This window comes from Coregonus clupeaformis, chromosome 9 (genome assembly GCF_020615455.1).
Source record: "Coregonus clupeaformis isolate EN_2021a chromosome 9, ASM2061545v1, whole genome shotgun sequence".
Taxonomy (NCBI): Eukaryota; Metazoa; Chordata; class Actinopteri; order Salmoniformes; family Salmonidae; genus Coregonus; species Coregonus clupeaformis.
In genome coordinates this window covers 8,377,179-8,394,671 of record NC_059200.1, presented here as the reverse complement: position 1 = coordinate 8,394,671, position 17,493 = coordinate 8,377,179, and the positions used below count along the sequence as shown (strand labels likewise).

Below are 17,493 nucleotides of genomic sequence, written 5' to 3'. Positions count from 1 at the left end.
CTACCAACATTACCAGAGTCAAGGGAAACCATGGCTGACTACATCCTTGCCTTGAAAAGGCTAGCAAGTACATGTGAGTTTGCACAATTTCTTGATGACGCTCTCCGAGACAAGTTTGTATGTGGTCTCACAGGTGAAGCATATCACAGACGGCTTCTGTCAGTGAAGGACTTGACTTTCAAGAAAGCCTGTGATATCGCACTTGGACTCGAGCTTGCCCACAGGGAATACTTTTGAGCTATCGGGACATACAGATCATCAGAAAGGAGTTCACAAAGTCAGTGACACACGTGGAGGAAAATGCTCACAAAAGTCACACTTTTCTCAGTCCCATCCTCAAGGCAACACAAGAACACAGCAGCCCACATCCCAAAATTCTAAGCCAAGTTGCTACAGATGTGAGGGAGATAATCATCAGCACATTGCATGTCGATTCCAAAATGAAAAGTGCCACAATTGTGGAAAGGTTGGACATTTACAGAGAGTATGTAAAGCTCCAAAACACACAGCAAGAGCGCACAAGGTGTCAGATGCAGCACAAGAAGAGGAAGGTACAGCTGAAATCGTATTGGAACTGTTCACAGTCTACACAGCTCAACAACAAAAAGATGGAATCTATCTCAGCATGGAGTTAGCTGGAAAACCAGTAAAAATGCAGCTGGACACCGGAGCATCTGTATCTCTTGTTCCAGAGAGAATCTACAAAGAAAAACTGAAAGAGTGCCCTCTTCAGCCAGCATCCATCCGCCTTTCACCATACACTGGTGACACTATTCCTGTGTTAGGGCAGATCCAAGTACCAGTCCAGTATGAGGGGAAGGAGTGGATGCTACCGCTTACCATTGTTAAACGAGAGAAACCAGCCTTGATAGGCAGAAACTGGCTACAGAAGATCAAACTGAACTTGGGAAATATCTTCAGTCTGAGAAATGAAAAACCAGTGAGTCAGGCTACACTCACTAACATGCTGGAGAAGCACAAATAACTTTTCAAAGATGGCTACGGCGAGATACAAGATTTCAGAGCAAAAGTCAGAGTGCAAGAAGGAACCAAGCTTATCTTTCACAAACCACGTCCAGTTCCCTATGCTCTTAAGGAAGCAGTAGAGAAAGAACTGGAGCGCCTAAAGAAGAATAACATCACGAAAGTGGAGAGGAGCGACTGGGCCACTCCGATCGTTGTAGTCCCAAAGAAAGACAAGACCGTCAGAATGTCAGAACGGAGACTACAAGGTCACAGTAAATTGCTGCATACTACCAGAGGAATATCCACTACCAAATGCTGAAGATCTGTTTGCCACTCTAGCTGGTGGGAAGGTTTTCAGTAAGCTGGACCTGTCATCCGCTTACCAGCAACTGAAGCTGGAACCGGAGTCAGAACAGTATCTGACTATCAATACACACAAGGTGCTAGTCAGATTCAATCACTTGGCCTATGGGATCTCGACAGCGGCAGTGATATTCCAACACGCAATGGATCAGATCTTGGACGGCATAGACAATGTTGTGTGCTTCATGGACAACATCCTCGTGTCAGCACCAACCATTGAAGAGCACCCCGTAGTGCTGGACAAAGTAATGTCAAGATTTGAGAAATTACGGAGTGAGAATGAAACGCAGCAAGTATGAGTTCCTCCAGGACTCAGTGGAGTATCTCGGATACAATATTGACACACAAGGCCTGCACCCAACCAACAGCAAGGTGGAAGCAATCGTAAATGCACCAGCATCCACAAATGTCTCAGAGCTGAGGTCATTTTCGGGGCTCCTGAACTATTACGGAAAGTTTGTGGAAAACTTGTCCACATTGTTGCATCTGCTTCACCAACTGCTGCAGGCCGATACAAAGTGGAATTGGTCTCCACAATGCAAAGAAGCATTCAAGACTTGCAAACACTGTCTGCTAAAGAGCAAGTGGCTTGCCCACTACAACACAGAGATGAAGCTGAGACTTGTGTGTGATGCATCTCTATAAGGAGTAGAAGCCGTCATCTCACATGTTCTACCATCAGGTGAAAAACACCCTATCGCATTTGCATCATGGACTTACCCCAAGTAAGAAAAATTATGCTCAAATTGAGAAGGAAGCCCTGAGTATAATATTCGGAGAGAAGAAGTTTCACAAATAACTCTACGGAAGGAAGTTCCAACTGCTGACAGATTACAAGCCTCTGTTGGCCATCCTTGGACCAAAATAAATAAATTAGTCATTTAGCAGACGCTCTTATCCAGAGCGACTTACAGGAGCAATTAGGGTTAAGTGCCTTGCTCAAGGGCACATTGACAGATTTTTCACCTAGTCGGCTCGGGGATTAGAACCAGTGACTTTTCGGTTACTGGCACAACGCTCTTAACCACTAAGCTACCAGCCATACAACCCTTGGCTGCACTTCGAATGCAACCTTGGGCTCTGATATTGCTAGTGTACGACTACGAGATCGAGGACAGACGTAGTCACTATCAAGACTACCATGTAAGTGACACAGACAGTGAAGATGATAGAGCAGTCTTCCAGATCTCTCTCATTGACGAACTGCCCATATCTGTTTCAGACATAGCAGAGGAAATAAGGAAAGACCCAGTGCTTTCAAAAGTATTGGACTTAACATTGGCCGGCTGGCCAACCTTCGTAAACGACGATAACCTTAGTCCATTCATCGAGAAGGTTGTGTTCTGTGGGGATCAAGGGTGGTGGTACCTCACAAATTCAAGAGGAGACTGCTATCTGACCTGCATGAGGGACATCCAGGGATCACTCGAATGAAAGCACTCGCCCGCAGTTATCTGTGATGGCCTGGACTGGATCAGGACATTCAGCAGCATTTATTCCACTGCTCACCCTGTGAAGCTGTTCGCAACAAGCCTGCTACTGCACCTCTTCATCCATGGTATTGGGCTACTACAACATGGGAACGCATCCATGTGGATTATGCCGAGATTGACGAGCAACATTTCCTTGTTGTCGTCGATGTCCATTCCAAGTGGATGGAAGTGTTCCCTACTCAACTGACCACAGCTGAGAAGACCATCAATCTTCTCAGACACCTGTTCACATCCTTTGGACTAGTCAAGGAGCTCATCTCAGACAATGGCCCTCCCTTCACGTCAAACGACATTGAAATATTTCTCAAGAACAACAGAGTAATGCACATCCTGTCACCACCTTACCACCCAGCATCAAATGGAGCAGCGGAGAGAGCCGTGCAAACTTTTAAGAAGGCCTGGACTAGACTCGAGGTTCAGTCTGTGCCCACCCACCAAAGGCTTCCCCGTTTCCTGTTTACTTATCGTAACACATCACACACAGTAACGGAATGTACACCAGCTGAACTGTTTCTGAAACGCCAACCACGTAACCGCCTGACATTGTTGAAACCACACTGTGGCAAAGCACCAGCTACAGCAGAAGAAAGCTCATGACAGACACTCAAAGACTGTCAGATAGTTCAAAGAGGGAGAGAGGGTGATGGTGCATGATTTCAAACACCCCAAGCGCCTGTGGAACTCAGGTGTGATCTTGCAACGCAGAGGACCTTTAACTTACCAAGTCCAAGTTGGTCATCGCCATGTGTCACGGATTCTGCCGAGGCTGCCCCTCCTCCTTGCTCGGGCAGGCTTCGGTGTTCGTCGTCACCGGAATACTAGCTACTGCTGATCTATGTTCTATGTTTCTATGTTTCCTGTTGTTGTCTGATTGTCACACACCTGTTTCCTATCATGTCATTACTCCTTCCCTATTTAACCCTGTGGCTCCCATTGTGTTTTGTGCGTGTTTGTTTTTCGTTTCGTGTGTCGTTTGGTCAGCGGGTTTGTTCCTCCCTGTGTGGAGGTATTTTGCATTGGTTTCTTTACTTCCTCAGTAAAGTACGTTTTCATGGAGTTCTGTGTCCTGCGCCTGACTTCGATCCACCACATTACACTGACACTCGTGACAGAAACACGCACCAAAGATGGAGTCAGCAGGTACAGCCAGTCAGTCCGGATCGATGGAGGAACGCATTCAACGACAGGAGAGCATGATCCAGGCTCTCGGCACCGCTATGGAGAGAGTGGTAAATGCTATGGACCGATGGGAGAGAGGTGGCTTTCCTACACCTCCTCTAACCACTCAACCACCCATACCACTGCACCCCTTCGCCACCTGGGCCCAGTGGGATTCGGCTCTCGCTCCTGAGGGCATATGACGGTACACCAGCCGGGTGTCAGGGTTTCCTTCTCCAGGTAGAGCTCTACCTGGCAACCATTCACCCGGCGCCCTCGGGATACGAGAGCGTGTTCGCCCTCATCTCCTGTCTGTCGGGGAAGGCGCTCGAGTGGGCCAATGCCGAGTGGGGAGGAATTGACGCTACATCTGTCCGCTACGAGGATTTCACCCGCCGCTTCTGGGCGGTATTCGATCATCCACCGGAGGGGAGAGCGGCGGGCGAGCGTCTGTTCCACCTAAGACAGGAGAGGAGGAGCGCCCAGGATTTTGCGCTGGAATTCAGGACTCTGGCAGCCAGCGCAGGATGGAATGAGAGGGACCTGATCGACCACTATCGTTGCAGCCTAAGGGAGGACGTTCGGCGTGAACTGGCCTGCAGGGATACCAACCTCAACCTGGACCAACTGGTGGAGATGTCCATCAGGCTGGATAACCTGTTGGAGACCCGGGGACGTTCTGATCAGGGCCCGTTCATTCCATCTCCCAGCACCTCCGACCCTACCCCCATGGAGCTCGGAGGTGCTGCGCTTAGGGAGACCAGGAGAGGGGCCGTCCCCTGCACCAACTGTGGCCGCAGAGGACACACTGCGGGTCGGTGCTGGGGAGTGTCCCCAGGGAGTCGAGGCAGTAGGCAGAGCACTAGTCGACCATCTTAGGTGAGTAAGCACCCGACTCACCCAGAGCTCCCTGTTGGTCAGCTGTGTATTGAGGTAGTTTTCCCAGAGGTTTCTCCTCATTCCCAGCATAAAGCGCTAGTAGATTCAGGCGCAGCTGGGAATTTAATTGATCGTCAGTTTTCACTTAGTTTAGGGATTCCCACTGTTCGTGTTGATGTGCCCTTTCCTGTACATGCATTAGATAGTCGCCCGTTAGGGTCAGGCCTAATCAGGGAGGTCACCGCACCACTCTTAATGAGGACGCAGGGGGTCATGAGGAAAGGATTAGTCTCTATCTGATTGATTTTCCTGTGTATCCTGTGGTGTTGGGACTCCCCTGGTTAACCACTCATGACCCCACTATTTCTTGGCAACAGAGGGCTCTCAAGGGATGGTTCAGTCAGTGCTCAGGGAGGTGTGTAGGGGTTTTCGTAGGGGCTACTACGGTGGAGAGTCCAAACCAGGTCTCCACAATGCACATTCCTTCCGAGTATGCCGATTTGGCTCTCGTCTTCAGTAAAAAGAGGGCGACTAAATTACCACCCCATCGTCCGGGGGATTGTGCGATAAATCTGGAGAGAGTCAACCAGGAGGTGGGTAGGTTTCTGAGGTCGTATTGCCAGGACCGGCGGGGGAAGTGGTCGGTTTTCCTCCCCTGGGCAGAAATGTCCCAAAACTCACTCCGCCACTCCACTAACCTTACTCCATTCCAGTGTGTATTAGGTTATCAGCCGGTTCTGGCACCTTGGCATCAGAGCCAGATCGAGGCACCTGCGGTGGATGAATGGTTTCGAGTGCCGACCGCCACCGCAGTGAGGCTCCGGTGTATGCCCCGGGAGACCGGGTCTGGCTCTCAACCCGAAACCTGCCCCTTCGCCTGACCTGCCGGAAGCTGGGTCGGCGGTTTGTGGGGCCATTCAAAGTCCTGAGGAGATTGAACAAGGTATGTTATAGGTTACAGCTTTCTCCTGATTATCATATTAACCCCTCGTCCCATGTGTCTCTCCTCAGGCCGGTGGTAGCTGGTCCACTCCAGGAGTCTGAGATACGGGAGGTTCCTCCGCCCCCACTGGACATCGAGGGGGCACCGGCGTACTCGGTCCATTCCATCTTGGATTCGAGGCGTCGGGTGGGAGGCCTGCAGTATCTTGTGGAGTGGGAGGGGTACGATCCGGAGGGACATCCTCCGGACCGTAAATGCTTCCCCTCCTCCTTGCTCGGGCAGGCTTCGGTGTTCGTCGTCACCGGAATACTAGCTACTGCCGATCTATTTTCTATGTTTCCTGTTGTTGTCTGATTGTCACACACCTGTTTCCTATCATGTCATTACTCCTTCCCTATTTAACCCGGTGGCTCCCATTGTGTTTTGTGTCCTGCGCCTGACTTCGATCCACTGCATTACACTGACACTCGTGACACCATGTCAACATTCATGTGGATCATCTGGTACTGTTCAGCGCCCCAGCAGAGACATGCCGAGAGAACAAGAACAATTATGACCCACAGGACTATTCTCCTGACTGTGGACGTACGGGAGAGACAGAGCCTGACCTGCCACCTGAACCTGACCTTCCACCCAAACCTGGCCCACCACCGGAAGCCCAGGTGGAGCGGAGATATCCTGTTCAACAGCCAAGAGCACCTCAAAAGCTTGACCTGTGAGCTGAGCTGTTTCAGGAGGTAATGAATAGTAAAAACAAACACTTTAATATGTCCTAGATAAAAGGAAAGAAAAAGGACATTACCTGGGTTAGTTATCAGGGCAGAATATCACCTGGATTTGTGCTGGGCTCTGAAAAGTCTGCTTCAACCCAGTAGTTGAGAAATGTTTAAGAATACATTGTTCAGATATTGCATTAGTATTTCACAAATGTATTTACCTTGTTCTCTGGGAGTTAAAAGCAATGGGGGAGGAGTGTAGTATCGGTGATCTATAGCTGTCTATATTAGTTACTATGCTCTTACTAAGCAGTAATGTATTACGGCAGTGTTATGTTACGACACCTAATAGGAAGTGCACATGCTACTATTGGGCCGGGAGCTGTAGGGCACGAGATGTTTTTCTTAAGCAGCACTAAACTGTACTCCCATATCCTGCCTGCCACAATACAAATATTACAGAACCTATATGCACTAAGATGAGCTCTCCTTGTCCGAGAGATAACTTAGTTTTTGGATGTGATCCTTTCTCTCTCTGTTTGCCAGTCACGGTTCTCTAAGACCGAACCCAGAAGCAGACCAGGACAAGGTGAGTTGAATGAATGAGAGTGTTTATTTACAGATAAAAGATGCAGAATAGTCCAGGAGACGGAGTGGGTGGCGGAGATGAGTAGGTGGTGGTGAAGTGGCAGATGAACTGATGGCACGGCAGGGGTTGGGTGAAGGTTGCGGGAGAATGACTGTAGACAGAACAAACGGAGGTAAGTACAAGGCAGGTCAACAAGGTGCAAAAAAACAACAAAACTAACGCTAGTACTCAGAGGCTGATACGCTGGCAAAACATACTGTTTATGGCTAACGATCCGGCAGGGAATGGATGTCAGGTCAGAGCTTATGAAGGGGTGATGATCAGGACCAGGTGTGCCGAAGCTGATGAGAAGCAGGTGCGGGTAATCGAGAGATCACCCGCCTAGCAACGTCGCCCGGCAACCGGACAGGGTGCGTTCAGGCACCTTCGGGAAACAGGAGATACAGAGCAGAAAAACGGCAACACAGGCAGGAACAGACTCAGGACGCAGGGTTCATGACAGTACCCCCCCTCCGACGAACGCCACCGGGCAGACTACCCGGAGCGCCAGGATGGAGGCGGTAGAAGTCACGAAGGAGGTCAGCATCAAGGATCTGACGCCGAGGAATCCAACTCCTCTCCTCAGGACCATACCCCTCCCAGTCCACGAGATACTGGAAACCCCGGCCCCGCCATCTGGAATCCATGATGCGGCGCACCGTGTAGACAGGACCTCCTCCGATCATCCAAGGAGGAGGAGGTGGAGGGGGCAACAGAGGGCTGAGGAGAACAGGCTTGAGGCAGGAGACATGGAAGGTGGGATGGACTCTGAGCGTACTAGGCAACTTGAGTCGAACCACAACAGGATTAATCACTCTCTCCACCACAAACGGACCAATGAACCTTGGCGACAGTTTCCTTGACTCAGTCCGCAGAGGAAGGTCCCGTGTAGCCAACCAGACCCTATCTCCGATTGCATAAGCGGGGGCTGGAATACGGCGACGATTCACCTGGAGCTGATAACGGTCAGAAACTCTAAGGAGGGCCTTTCTGGCCCGATGCCAGGTCCGGTGGCAACGACGAATGTGGGCCTGGACAGAGGGAACCGAGAGATCTTTCTCCTGAGAAGGAAACAAGGGGGGTTGGTAGCCGTATAGGCACTGGAAGGGAGACATCCCAGTGGCAGAAGTAGGGAGAGTATTGTGGGCATACTCAACCCAAGGCAACTGAGAGGCCCAAGAGGTGGGGTTGGAGGAAACAAGGCAGCGCAGCGTGGATTCCATCTTCTGGTTGGCTCTCTCCGCCTGTCCATTAGATTGGGGGTGAAATCCAGATGTAAGACTGACTGTAGCTCCAATGGCCAAACAGAAGGGTTTCCAGACAGCAGAGGTGAACTGAGGGCCACGGTCGGAAACTATGTCACTGGGCAATCCGTGGACCCTGAAAACCTCCCTAACCAGGATCTTGGACGTCTCAGAGGCAGAGGGAAGCTTGGAGATGGGCACAAAGTGGGCGAACTTGCTGAATCGGTCCACAACAGTCAGAATGACCGTGTTCCCCTCAGAAGAGGGCAACCCAGTCACAAAGTCCAGAGCCAGATGCGACCATGGTCGGGGATCGGTAGGGGGTGAAGAAGTCCAGAGCTGGGCCGATTGGCACTCTTGTTCTGCGCACAAACTGGACAGGCAGCAACAAACCTCCGAGTATCTTCTCCCATGGCAGGCCACCAAAATCGTCTGCGTAGAAGCGCCATCGTCCGAGCCACGCCAGGGTGACAAGCCATCTTGCTGGCGTGGGACCATTGGAGGACAGCCGAACGAACCGACTCAGGCACAAACAACCGACCGGGTGGACCGTTACCGGGGCCGGGCTGCGTCCGAAGGGCCGCCATAACCTCCTCCTCAATCCTCCACATAACGGCTCCCACGACAAGGTTCCGGGGAAGAATCGTCTCAGTCTTGGCCCCACTCTCCTCCGTCTTGGAGAACATCCGGGACAAGGCGTCCGCCTTGCCGTTCTTAGACCCGGTCGGAACGTCAAGGGAAAAATTAAAGCGTCCCAAAAAACAACGACCACCTGGCCTGACGGGGAGTTGAGACGTTTAGCCGATTGCACGTAAGCAAGATTCTTGTGGTCAGTCCAGACAACAAACGGTTGCTCCGCCCCCTCCAACCAGTGGCGCCACTCCTCCAAGGCAAGTTTCACCGCGAGAAGCTCCCGGTTACCCACATCGTAGTTCCTCTCCGTAGACGAAAGACGACGAGAGTAGTAGGCGCAGGGATGGAGTTTACCGTCAGTGGAGCATCGCTGGGACAGGATGGCACCAACCCCCACATCAGACGCATCCACTTCAACGACTAACTGACGGGCAGTGTCAGGTTGAGAGAGAATCGGAGCGTTGGTGAATCGCCTCTTCAAATCCAGAAATGCTCGGTCCGCCTCAGGATTCCAACTGAAGGTTCTGGTACTAGAAGTCAGGGAAGTTAAAGGAGCGGCCACACGGCTGTAATCACGGATAAATCTCCGATAGAAATTCGCAAACCCCAGAAACCTCTGGAGCTGCAATCTCGTACCGGGCTGGGCCCAATCCAGAACCGCCCTAACCTTCTCTTGGTCCCATCCTAATCTCTCCCCTGGAGATGATGTACCCGAGGAAGGATGTAGTGTGGGCGTGAAATTCACACTTCTCGGCCTTCACAAACAGGCGATTCTCCAGCAATCGCTGCAGAACCTGCTTGACATGCTGGACGTGGCTGGAAGACTCCTTCGAGAAGATAAGAATGTCATCCAGGTAAACGAACACAAAAAGACCGATCATATCTCTCAGGACGTCATTCACCATACTCTGGAACACTGCTGGGGCATTGGTCAGTCCGAACGGCATCACCTGATACTTGAAATGACCCATCGGTGTATTGAAACCAGTCAACCACTCGTCCCCCTCTCTGATCCGGACCAGATGATACGCATTGCGTAGGTCCAGCTTGGTGAACACAGTAGCACCCTGTAAGGAGTCGAAAGCAGAGCTCATCAAGGGCAGGGGATACTTGTTATTGACCGTGATATCATTCAACCCCCGATAATCAATACAAGGTCGAAGAGAGCCATCCTTTTTACTCACAAAGAAGAATCCTGCCCCCAGGGGTGATGACGAGGGACGAATGAGACCAGCAGCTAGGGACTCCTTTATGTAGGTCTCCAAAGCCTCACGTTCAGGTCGGGAGATGCTGTCTAACCGTCCCTTGGGATAGGCAGCTCCAGGGAACAGGTTTATGGCACAATCATATGGTCGGTGGGGAGGGGAGTGACAGAGCCCTCTGCTTACTGAACACTTCCCCAAATCGTGATATGTCTCGGGAACCAGGGACAAATCTGGGGGTTAGCCTCAATCACCTGACTGGGAACAGAATGGGAACAGGCAGTCTTGAGGCAGTTAGCATGACAATCAATGCTCCAACTAGTTACCTTGCCAGTCACCCAATCGAACGTGGGATTGTGTTCTTTCAGCCAGGGGTATCCAAGGACCAGAGGAACATGGGAAGAAGGCAGAATGAAGAATGAGATAACCTCAGAATGATTCCCTGACAACAGCATCTTAACCGGTTCAGTCCTCATCGTGATACGTGCCAGACTACTGCCGTTCAGAGTGGTAGCTTCAATGGCTTCCGGTAATCGCTCCTTGGAAAGCCCCAGCTGTTCCACCACGTCGGCATCAATAAAGCTTCCATCGGCACCTGAATCGACGAAAGCGTTAATCGCTAAACTCTGATTCCTGTTCATGAGGGTAGCCGGGAAACGGGGTCTGACAGGGGTATTGAGAGGTTGGAACTGGCTCGCTAAAAGTCCTCCCAACTTTAGCGAGCCGAGCAGTTTGACGGCCGCTGGGAACAAGTGGAGATGTAATGTCCCGAACTACCACAGTAGAGGCAGCGGTTGGTCTTACGTCTATGTTGGCGCTCCTCCTTGGTTAACCCGTGCCGCCCCACTTGCATGGGTTCAGAATCTGGAGGCAGGACCTCTCCACTAATCCCGTGTGGTGGACAATGATTGACGCATTCTGGTCCACCTCCTGACCCGACTGGAAACTGAGAAGCTGATTGATTGGACGGGCCCCATTGCTTCTCCCTCCTTCTCTCTCAAACTCTGTTATCCACCCGAATAGACAAAGCTACCAAACTGTCCAGGTCACTAGGCTCCGGATAGGAGATCAACTCATCCTTGAGTTGCTCCGACAGCCCCTGGTAAAAGGCCGCTTGCAGTGACTCCTCATTCCACCCACTCTCCACAGCCAATGTCCTGAATTCGACTACGAAGTCGGCAACGCTGCGAGTTCCCTTGGCGAAGAGAAAACAGGCGCTTAGCTGCGTCCTTACCTCGGACTGGATGGTCAAACAGCTTCCTCATCTCTGCCGTGAACTGCTGGTATGACGCCATGCAGGTGTCCTGTCGTTCCCATACGGCTGAAGCCCACTCCAGGGCTCTACCACGCAGCAATTCAATAACAAAGGCTATCCTAGCCTTGTCTGTGGCGTAAGAGTGGGGCTGTAGATCGAACACTAATCCACACTGCATAAGAAAGGAACGGCATCTTCCCAAATCCCCTTCATACTTCTCAGGCGTCGGAACCTTGGGCTCACTGAAGGGCACAGCTCCAGAAGCGGCAGGCGAGAGAGGTGAAACCGGTGGTGGATTCTCCACCGGCAAACTGAGCTGAGCCTGGATCTTCGTCAGACTGGCAGAAAAGTTCCGAACCGATAACGCTATCTCCTGTAGCGCCGTACTGTGTTGTCCCAACATCATCTCCTGATGGGTAATGGCATGGCGAACAGAGTCCAGGTCCGCTGGGTTCATTTATGGCCGGATCGTTCTGTCACGGTTCTCTAAGACCGAACCCAGAAGCAGACCAGGACAAGGTGAGTTGAACGAATGAGAGTGTTTATTTACAGATAAAAGATGCAGAATAGTCCAGGAGACGGAGCGGGTGGCGGAGATGAGTAGGTGGTGGTGAAGTGGCAGATGAACTGATGGCACGGCAGGGGTTGGGTGAAGGTTCCGGGAGAATGACTGTAGACAGAACAAACGGAGGTAAGTACAAGGCAGGTCAACAAGGTGCAAAAAAAAAAAAAAACTAACGCTAGTACTCAGAGGCTGATACGCTGGCAAAACATACTGTTTATGGCTAACGATCCGGCATGGAATGGATGTCAGGTCAGAGCTTATGAAGGGGTGATGATCAGGACCAGGTGTGCCGAAGCTGATGAGAAGCAGGAGCTGGTAATCGAGAGATCACCCGCCTAGCAACGTCGCCCGGCAACCGGACAGGGTGCGTTCAGGCACCTTCGGGAAACAGGAGAAACAGAGCAGAAAAACGGCAACACAGGCAGGAACAGACTCAGGATGCAGGGTTCATGACAGCCAGGGTCAGAATTTTTCATGGACAGTACTGTCTGGATTTTTATCTTGTGTAAACTTTGGACATGTACATATATTACTAACTGGGCCATTCCACCAAGTCGATGGCTTTTGAGATGTGTAACTTGGTGAAAGAAAACGTTTGATTGCACCTAATTTTATCATTCTGTCATAAAGAGTTCAACTTAATAAAAAACATGTTTTCCCATCTAAAGAGGTTAAATAAATAAAATACTATAGTAAAGGCCTATTAAGTACCAAATAAAGTAACAGGGTTGAAGTCCCCTTGTGACATGGAAGCGTCATCAAAAAAAATGCTATTGTTAAATCATTTCTAGCCTGTCTATGGGTAAGAGGGTTGGGGTGTTAAGCTCGACCCACTCAGTTTACCACAAAAAAACTGAAAATGGCCAAAAAGAGTAGAAAATGAATCACTAATCACATTAAATAAATAATAATCAGAAATGACTGTCCAAGCAACAAAATAACAAAGACTTTACAATCATGGTGAAAACCTGGAGACATTTTGGAGTTAAGATCTTCTTAGCAGTCACAGAGGGACATGTCAAAATGATGAATTTTGGCACTTTAGCAAGTCTTTATTCGTATATATATATTTTTTTTGATTTATTGAATAGTCCATGTGGTCTATATTAAAGGGCACTTCATTTAATATAACATACTTTTTAAATTCTATATTGGTGCACAATTCCTACTTAAAATATGAAAAGGCACTCATTTCGTGGAACAACCCAACTATTACAGTGTTTGGATTGTGTATATTACAGCGTATCCAGATTTGAATCCAGAAGCATGTGGATGTCCATGCATGTCAGATCACCGATTATAGACCAGTCAACATGCCGTGTTACCTGAGCAGTGAAATGTGCTGTATATCAAGGTAACATCTCACCACTTTTGTAACGACAACGCAGGGAGTCAGGAAGCAGGTGCAGATGGTGAGTTTAATAATAACAAACATAGAGAGTTACAAAACAAGAGAATTGTCTGGACATGAAAACAGAACCATTATTGCCTAATGACTGAGGTTGGTGAGGGCTATAAGAAGGGAGAGTAATCAGGGTGGCAATGAAGTCCAGGTGTGCTTAACGATGGGTAGCAGGTGTGCGCAATGATGGTTGCCAGGTGTGCGCAATGTGGGTTGCCAGGACTGGTGGTTAGTAGACCGGCGATGTCGAGCGCCGGAGGGAGGGAGCAGGAGTAGGCGTGACAACTTTTTCAACAAATACCTTTAAGTTGAAGATTTTGTGGACTGTAACCTCTTCAGCAATGTGATCATATTCTCAAAGGAAAAACAAATCTCTTGTCTGATATTGTTTGCTGTAGAGCAACAGAGGACAGACAGCAGGACGACAGTGGGCCGACCTCATTTGACCAGGGCCTTTAGTGTTTGGATTGGACACCCCCTTAGTTCTTCAGAGGACGGCTGGATCTTTCACAGCCATAGAGACAGAAACTGCACAGTAAGCACAATTAATATACTGTAAGGGCATTAATAAAACTTTCGGTAAAGTTTTAGAAGAACAAAGGGGATGTATCTTACACAGTAGATATTCTATGCTACTACACAGTTTATTGTTGAAACGCCATCGAATCAAGTATGTAGGCTGTCTTATTTACATTGGTCTCATCCCTCACACAAGCCTTTAAATGCTGTGACACCCTGTGGAGATTGGGCCTGGGAGTGTTTAGGTTACTGTAAACTTGTTATCGTTTGATTGGTCAATGGTGGTTGGTTTTGGGTTGAAAGGTTACACCTTCAGATGTTAAGAAATTGAATTAAATGCCTTTGTTCTCTCTCTTATCCTGTATCCAGTCCATGGAGGAAACTTGTATGATCAGTTCTCATTTCCTATGCTTCTAGGCCTCTGGCCTAGTAAGCATCTCTTTGTTCATGCTTTGTTCTGTAAGTTAACTTTAGTTAATGCTTAGTAACTTAAGCTTTATGTCTTGTATGTGAATCCATTCATTGTACAATGTTAATTAAATATCTGCCTTTGGTATAGACAATTCTCAGACCAATTCTTGCTAGTCAACGTCAACTCATTGCCTATGCTTGCTTGCATATTTTTATTATCTTTATGGAGTCAGATCAACATTTTAATAGGCTAATTGCTTAGTCTTATTACCAGTCACATGTGAGGTATTTATAATATCATATATACTGAATATACACATGTCAAATTTTACTGTCCACTACAAGTACATTTATGACCAAGCAGTAAGCATTCATACATTATAATTATTATCTGAATATTGTCTCATGATTTACAAACTAATTGGGTGGACCATACCCAATGAATCATAGCATATAGCACAAGATGCTGACAAGACAAGGGACACACAAGGACAGAACAGGAGACGCAATGGCAAGGCAGACCATTGCTCCATAATGACTCCATGTGGCGTGTCCTTAAGTCCCTGTTTATGCAGATGTTGTTTGTCAGGGTCCAGGTGGAAGGATAGGTCAGCAAGTTTAAACCACCCCCCGTCTCTTTCCAAAACATTGTTCCATTGTTACAGACACTGTGGGGGTTGGACCCATAGAGGTGTTCTGTTTAATCCCATGGTTGGACCCTATAAAAGGACCAGTGTGTCCATCCATCCTGTCACAGTACCTGGAACCACTTGGAGTCGTGATCATCCTCTCTGAGTTGTGAAAGTTTGAGTGTTAACCTCAGTCTCCCTCCACAAGAAGATGCAGGACTTCGCCTTCGCTGCCCTCTCCATCTGGCTGTGTCTGGGTGCCACCACTCTGGCAGAGTCCCACGGCCCACAACACTGCAGTAAGGATTATCTGCTTTATATCTACTTGTAGAAGTTCATGTTGCTGTGCACTGTGTAAAACTGTTGTTAGTTGTATGACTATTTCTGAAATATTGTTAAGGTTTATAGATTTGACAGTCTCTTCTAACTTAAATTATACCTATATGTCTACACATGATCTCTGAGTTTGAAAATCTGTCTAACTGCCGTCTTTGTCTTTTAGCATCACCTAATATGACTGGGGTCCTAACTGTGGTGAGTTGTCCATTAATCCATTAACCATTATCAATGTCCAGTTTCATGTAAGGACACTGTGTGGCTATTTTTCCATTATTTCAAAACCAAACCAGACTCTCAGCTCAGGCAATCCTGTTTTTGTCCACTGATGTTTTCTCTTAAACACAATTCTATTGGGACAGTTGGCTAAGTTTTTGCAGGTACAGAATTGGGTCATATTCATCTCTCTCTCTTCCTCTCGCTTTTTCTCTGTTGATAAAACAGATGGCCCTTACAGGAGGTGAAATCAAGGCAACTGGACATTACAGCTACGACTCTACAGACAAGAAGCTACGTTTCACTGAAAGTGAGATGCACCTCAACAAGACTGAGCATCTGGAGGACTACCTGATGCTGTTTGAAGAGGTACCACTGAGAACTAACAGAAATACACACTTATAAGGCAAGATTTCAGTTGAGTCCAACCCAATTGTAATGCAGAAAAGCTGCTTTATAACATCACAAAGTCTACATGCATAACACACTTGTTACTGTGGTTATGACACTGCATCATCATGTGGTCCTCTGTAGCTCAGCTGGTAGAGCACGGCGCTTGTAACGCCAAGGTAGTGGGTTCGATCCCCGGGACCACCCATACACAAAAATGTATGCACGCACGACTGTAAGTCGCTTTGGATAAAAGCGTCTGCTAAATGGCATATTATTATTATAATATTATTATCATAACCGAGTCTTCCTCCATCTCTACCGTCTCTCTCAGGGGGTCTTCTATGACATTGACATGAAGAACCATTCCTGTAAGAAGATGTCTCTGCACTCTCATGCTCACGCTCTTGAACTCCCCGCTGGTGCAGCCCATCAGGTTGAGCTGTTTTTGGGGAGTAACACTGTTCAGGAGGAGAACATCAAAGTGAACATATGGATGGGATCCGTGGCAGAGACTAAGGGTGAGTATGATACGCATTAGGAGTCAGACTGTCAATGTGATTTTTATTAACAAAGTAATACATGATGGTTTATATACTGTATATTGGTTTATATAGCAAAGCTATTGAGGTGTATCAAATCAAAGCATTCACATAAAGTATACGTCTGTCCTAATGTCTGTCTGTCTATCTGATCTCCAGGCCAGTATTCTGTGTCAACTACTGTGGGAGAATGTCTACCACTTAGTACTTTCTACTCAACTGACTCCATCACACTCCTCTTCAGGTGTGTGACATACGTTTAACTTGCTTAAAGCAGTGTAAGGTCACTGAGATGTATGTAAAGTATGCTTTTACCATATTGCCCTATTACAGTACTAGATTTATTTGAAGATTGATGAAGATTTCGTTCTACACTGTATATCTGATTGTGCTTACGGTGTAGGTTCTTGCATGCCCAAAATCTTCATGTGTTTTCTCTTTTTCTCACAGTAATTCTGAAGTGGTCACTGAAGTGAAGGACCCTGAAGTGTTCACTCTGCCATCTTTCTGTGAGGCTGTGGAGCTGGAGGAGACTCCAGAGGGCCAGAATAATGACTTCTTCAATCTTTTCAACACGGTCTGAGACAGTGGCACCAGGATCTCCAGCCCCAACCCACCAAGAGCCTGGCCAGCTAATCCACCTAGATGTTTCTCTCTCTCTAATGACTACATTTGAGTGTTTTATTACAATCTCTCCTCTTCTGTTAGATAAGATATGTATTATAATTTACTTTCTTTATTGATTCCCCTTTGAAGACATTGCATAAAGATGGATCAGATGTAAAAAGGAAAGTTAATTTCAAGTTATCATGTTAATGTAATCTCTACGTTTGAACAGGATATAATGGGATATAACGTTTGTACCTTACACTATTAATCTGTCACTTTAAATTGCTAATGCGTAAGAGGTCTGCATAGGCAAATAAGATAATAAAAACTCCAAATCTTTTCCAGTCTCCAAATGTATTTTTTTATTACCGAAGTCATCTTCAACTTTTTCCAC

The 17,493-nt window shown here is 48.0% G+C and overlaps 1 protein-coding gene across 1 annotated transcript; it reads left to right on the top strand.

The window, feature by feature from the left end:
- Positions 1 to 15,125: 15,125 nt before the first annotated feature.
- On the top strand, positions 15,126 to 17,439 carry LOC121573669 (ependymin-2). Its single transcript, XM_041885819.2, has 6 exons — positions 15,126 to 15,305; positions 15,509 to 15,540; positions 15,787 to 15,927; positions 16,283 to 16,469; positions 16,650 to 16,734; positions 16,941 to 17,439. The coding sequence occupies exons 1-6, from the start codon at positions 15,218 to 15,220 to the stop codon at positions 17,071 to 17,073; spliced, it is 666 nt and encodes a 221-aa protein (XP_041741753.1). The 5' UTR covers positions 15,126 to 15,217; the 3' UTR covers positions 17,074 to 17,439.
- The last annotated feature ends 54 nt before the right edge of the window (positions 17,440 to 17,493 follow it).